General features: G+C 24.8%; 1 protein-coding gene across 2 annotated transcripts in view; it reads left to right on the top strand.

Moving 5' to 3' along the window:
• Window positions 1-4,425, top strand: part of LOC111622400 (gamma-aminobutyric acid receptor alpha-like) — a 61,612-nt gene that overhangs the window by 52,821 nt on the left and 4,366 nt on the right. For both annotated transcript variants that reach the window (XM_023364786.1, XM_023364778.1), the window contains 3 exons: window positions 496-578; window positions 809-943; window positions 1,022-1,174. In XM_023364786.1, the coding sequence (XP_023220554.1) occupies window positions 496-578; window positions 809-943; window positions 1,022-1,174 (371 nt within the window). The remainder of the gene's footprint in view (window positions 1-495; window positions 579-808; window positions 944-1,021; window positions 1,175-4,425) is intronic.

Raw genomic sequence — 4,425 nt, 5'->3', positions numbered from 1 at the left:
AGTTTTATAAAATTATTAACAATAATTTTATTATTTATAATTTTTTTTTAAATATCAATTTTATTTGTCCAAGATAAAATGACTAATTTATAATATGAAACGACATATAAATAATAATAATTATTGTTAAAATTAATTACAATTTACATTATATTATTTAATTTTTTTTGGAAATGTATAAGGTCATACATAAACAATCTATTAATGCATAGTTTTTTTATTTTTAGTTTTTATTTATCTCATTTTTTTTCTTGAAAACACTTTAAAAAAATAAAAACAAATATTAACGAGTGAGGAAATTCTAAAAAATATATAAATAAATAATTATAAATTTCTAAGTTTCTTTTATTTATTTATTTTTTATTCTTTAACCTTCTTGAACAAAAGATATTCCATAAAATATTAGTAAAACATGAAAATATTTTTGCATTTTTTAGCTTCCTTCCAGATATATTTTTCTATTATTAATTGAGAATCATTTCCCTTTTTTAATAGGTTGACAATAAGAGCGAGTTGCCCAATGAAACTAGCAAATTATCCGATGGATTTTCAAGCTTGTTCTCTATATATTGGTAGCTGTAAGTTTCGTATATTTTTTGTATAAATTAATAAAGAAATTTTAACAATAAAATCAATTAATTATTATATTCTGTGTATTAATCTCCACCAAATTACGAATTAAAAAAACTGCTAAATTAATTGAATAATACTTTAAAATATAAAACAAATATTTTTTACGAAGAATCCTGAATAACTTACGAAAAATATTCTACAATAATACAATATTAAATTCGTAAGTCTCATCTAGTTGGTTATTCTCCAAATGATGTTATTTATCAATGGAGTCCATCCGGAGGAGTTGCCATAGCACCCGACATGAAAATGTCTCAGTTTGACGTGATATCAACTCCTACGGGAAACACGTCGAGGTATCACTCCAAAGGTATCAATTTTTATTGAAAGATAGGCTAAATAATAAGTAAATAATATCATATTATTAATATAATTAATGTTTATCAAGGTCATAAATCATTACTCGTTGCGAGTTTTCATCTTCAAAGACACATAGGAAATTTTATCATAGAAGTTTATGCCCCGTGTACTATGTTAGTTGTCTTGTCCTGGGTTTCCTTTTGGATTAATAGAGAAGCTACTGCTGATAGAATAGCTCTTGGTAAATAAAGACTTACATATATTAAATTAGTTGAAGTAAAATATGTTTAATTTATAAACTTATATTAAATTATACCATTGAAAATGCTTAAAATGTGAACTATAATATTTAATATTCTACTTATATTCCTAGTTATTTAATATTTAAATATAAAAATATACTTAAATTATATTATGGTAGCGATTGATCATCTTTATCTTTTAGTCTCCCAATTAAGATTAATGAAAATTTGAGTGCCTTTGAGTGCAACAACGATCTTCACTCATAGGCACTCAAAGTTTTATTAATTTTAATTCATATATTATAATATATATTATTTATAACTCAAAAATGAATATAATTATAGCCTTTCTTCGTTAAAAATACTGAATATTTCCTTTAATGAAGAAAGAAGAAGAAAATACTCGTGCATAAATCTTGATTTATGAAAGATTGCTTTTAGCATTCATTTAAAGATCATCATTATACAAAATAATCTGCATTAAAAAGAGAAGTTTGAATAGCTTTCAAAGGTATACAATAAATCTCAGAAGACCTTTTAAAAAAAGATTTTCAAATTAAATTTTATTATATTACAAATACAGGCTTTTGGACTATAGAATCGACATTTTTATCTAAGTACTACTTCGATTATACACTATTTTCAGTCAATTAAATTCTGTTTTCATCATTAAACAACGCTTCTTTACAGTTCAACGAGATTTGTTTGCCTTCATTTTACATAGAAACAATTCGTTTTTCTTAAATACACTTTTTGTTAAACTTTTGATAGAGAGCAAGAGCAGTACATTAAGTGTATATTGCTCTTACTTCCTTAGACATTTTCAAAGTTTTTCAATATACTTATCATGTAAATTGAAAGTGATTTTATTGATTACTATGCTCTATAACTTGTTAGTTTCTATAAATTCCAACAAGAACTTTGTTTTATGATCGAGATAAAGTTCTTAAAAGATTATACAGAAATTAATTTAGTAAAATTGTAACATATATAAAAATAAATGTTAGTAATTTAAGTTTTAAGTTTCTATATAACAAGTGAAAAAGTACTGCTCTTACTGTGGCTTCTATATAAGTTTATATATAATATATATACATACACACACACACACACACAGACACACACACACACATATATATACTTGTATAAAATACAGTTTCAATAAAGAATGTGGCTCTCGTATTTCTGACAGAAGATATATGGCTCCTGTCGTGACAAGGTTGGCCAGCCTTAGTATATAGTTACCTAAAGATTACTGAGACTTATCACAGCGAAAAACGAAAAATTCATAATGTCGTCTTGATCATCGAATTCGGCCATTTCCCTTCCATTTTTATAATTATATTTNTAAAATCAATTAATTATTATATTCTGTGTATTAATCTCCACCAAATTACGAATTAAAAAAACTGCTAAATTAATTGAATAATACTTTAAAATATAAAACAAATATTTTTTACGAAGAATCCTGAATAACTTACGAAAAATATTCTACAATAATACAATATTAAATTCGTAAGTCTCATCTAGTTGGTTATTCTCCAAATGATGTTATTTATCAATGGAGTCCATCCGGAGGAGTTGCCATAGCACCCGACATGAAAATGTCTCAGTTTGACGTGATATCAACTCCTACGGGAAACACGTCGAGGTATCACTCCAAAGGTATCAATTTTTATTGAAAGATAGGCTAAATAATAAGTAAATAATATCATATTATTAATATAATTAATGTTTATCAAGGTCATAAATCATTACTCGTTGCGAGTTTTCATCTTCAAAGACACATAGGAAATTTTATCATAGAAGTTTATGCCCCGTGTACTATGTTAGTTGTCTTGTCCTGGGTTTCCTTTTGGATTAATAGAGAAGCTACTGCTGATAGAATAGCTCTTGGTAAATAAAGACTTACATATATTAAATTAGTTGAAGTAAAATATGTTTAATTTATAAACTTATATTAAATTATACCATTGAAAATGCTTAAAATGTGAACTATAATATTTAATATTCTACTTATATTCCTAGTTATTTAATATTTAAATATAAAAATATACTTAAATTATATTATGGTAGCGATTGATCATCTTTATCTTTTAGTCTCCCAATTAAGATTAATGAAAATTTGAGTGCCTTTGAGTGCAACAACGATCTTCACTCATAGGCACTCAAAGTTTTATTAATTTTAATTCATATATTATAATATATATTATTTATAACTCAAAAATGAATATAATTATAGCCTTTCTTCGTTAAAAATACTGAATATTTCCTTTAATGAAGAAAGAAGAAGAAAATACTCGTGCATAAATCTTGATTTATGAAAGATTGCTTTTAGCATTCATTTAAAGATCATCATTATACAAAATAATCTGCATTAAAAAGAGAAGTTTGAATAGCTTTCAAAGGTATACAATAAATCTCAGAAGACCTTTTAAAAAAAGATTTTCAAATTAAATTTTATTATATTACAAATACAGGCTTTTGGACTATAGAATCGACATTTTTATCTAAGTACTACTTCGATTATACACTATTTTCAGTCAATTAAATTCTGTTTTCATCATTAAACAACGCTTCTTTACAGTTCAACGAGATTTGTTTGCCTTCATTTTACATAGAAACAATTCGTTTTTCTTAAATACACTTTTTGTTAAACTTTTGATAGAGAGCAAGAGCAGTACATTAAGTGTATATTGCTCTTACTTCCTTAGACATTTTCAAAGTTTTTCAATATACTTATCATGTAAATTGAAAGTGATTTTATTGATTACTATGCTCTATAACTTGTTAGTTTCTATAAATTCCAACAAGAACTTTGTTTTATGATCGAGATAAAGTTCTTAAAAGATTATACAGAAATTAATTTAGTAAAATTGTAACATATATAAAAATAAATGTTAGTAATTTAAGTTTTAAGTTTCTATATAACAAGTGAAAAAGTACTGGAAGTAAAGGAAACTTTAATAGTTAAAATGTCAAATAAAAATATAAATATAAATAAAAATTATTTTTTTTTAATAAAATATAAAATTCATCTGGATACGAGTCCAAGTTTACTTGCCATGTCTAATCACCAGGAACAACTATTTCCATTGCAGAGACAACCTTTCTTTAGAGGCTATGCCTCTGCACGAATATGTAAAACAGTTTAAAATGTCCACAGGTGACAATCCCAACACAATTAAAAATATAATATTTGTTTGTAGAAATGGGCTGGCAGAATTACATTTTAATAAAATATAAAATT

This window comes from Centruroides sculpturatus, unplaced genomic scaffold (genome assembly GCF_000671375.1).
Source record: "Centruroides sculpturatus isolate CEXI.00-Female unplaced genomic scaffold, Cexi_2.0 scaffold23, whole genome shotgun sequence".
Taxonomy (NCBI): Eukaryota; Metazoa; Arthropoda; class Arachnida; order Scorpiones; family Buthidae; genus Centruroides; species Centruroides sculpturatus.
The sequence above is the reverse complement of the archived record's forward strand: the minus strand, read 5'-3'. Positions and strand labels throughout refer to the sequence as shown.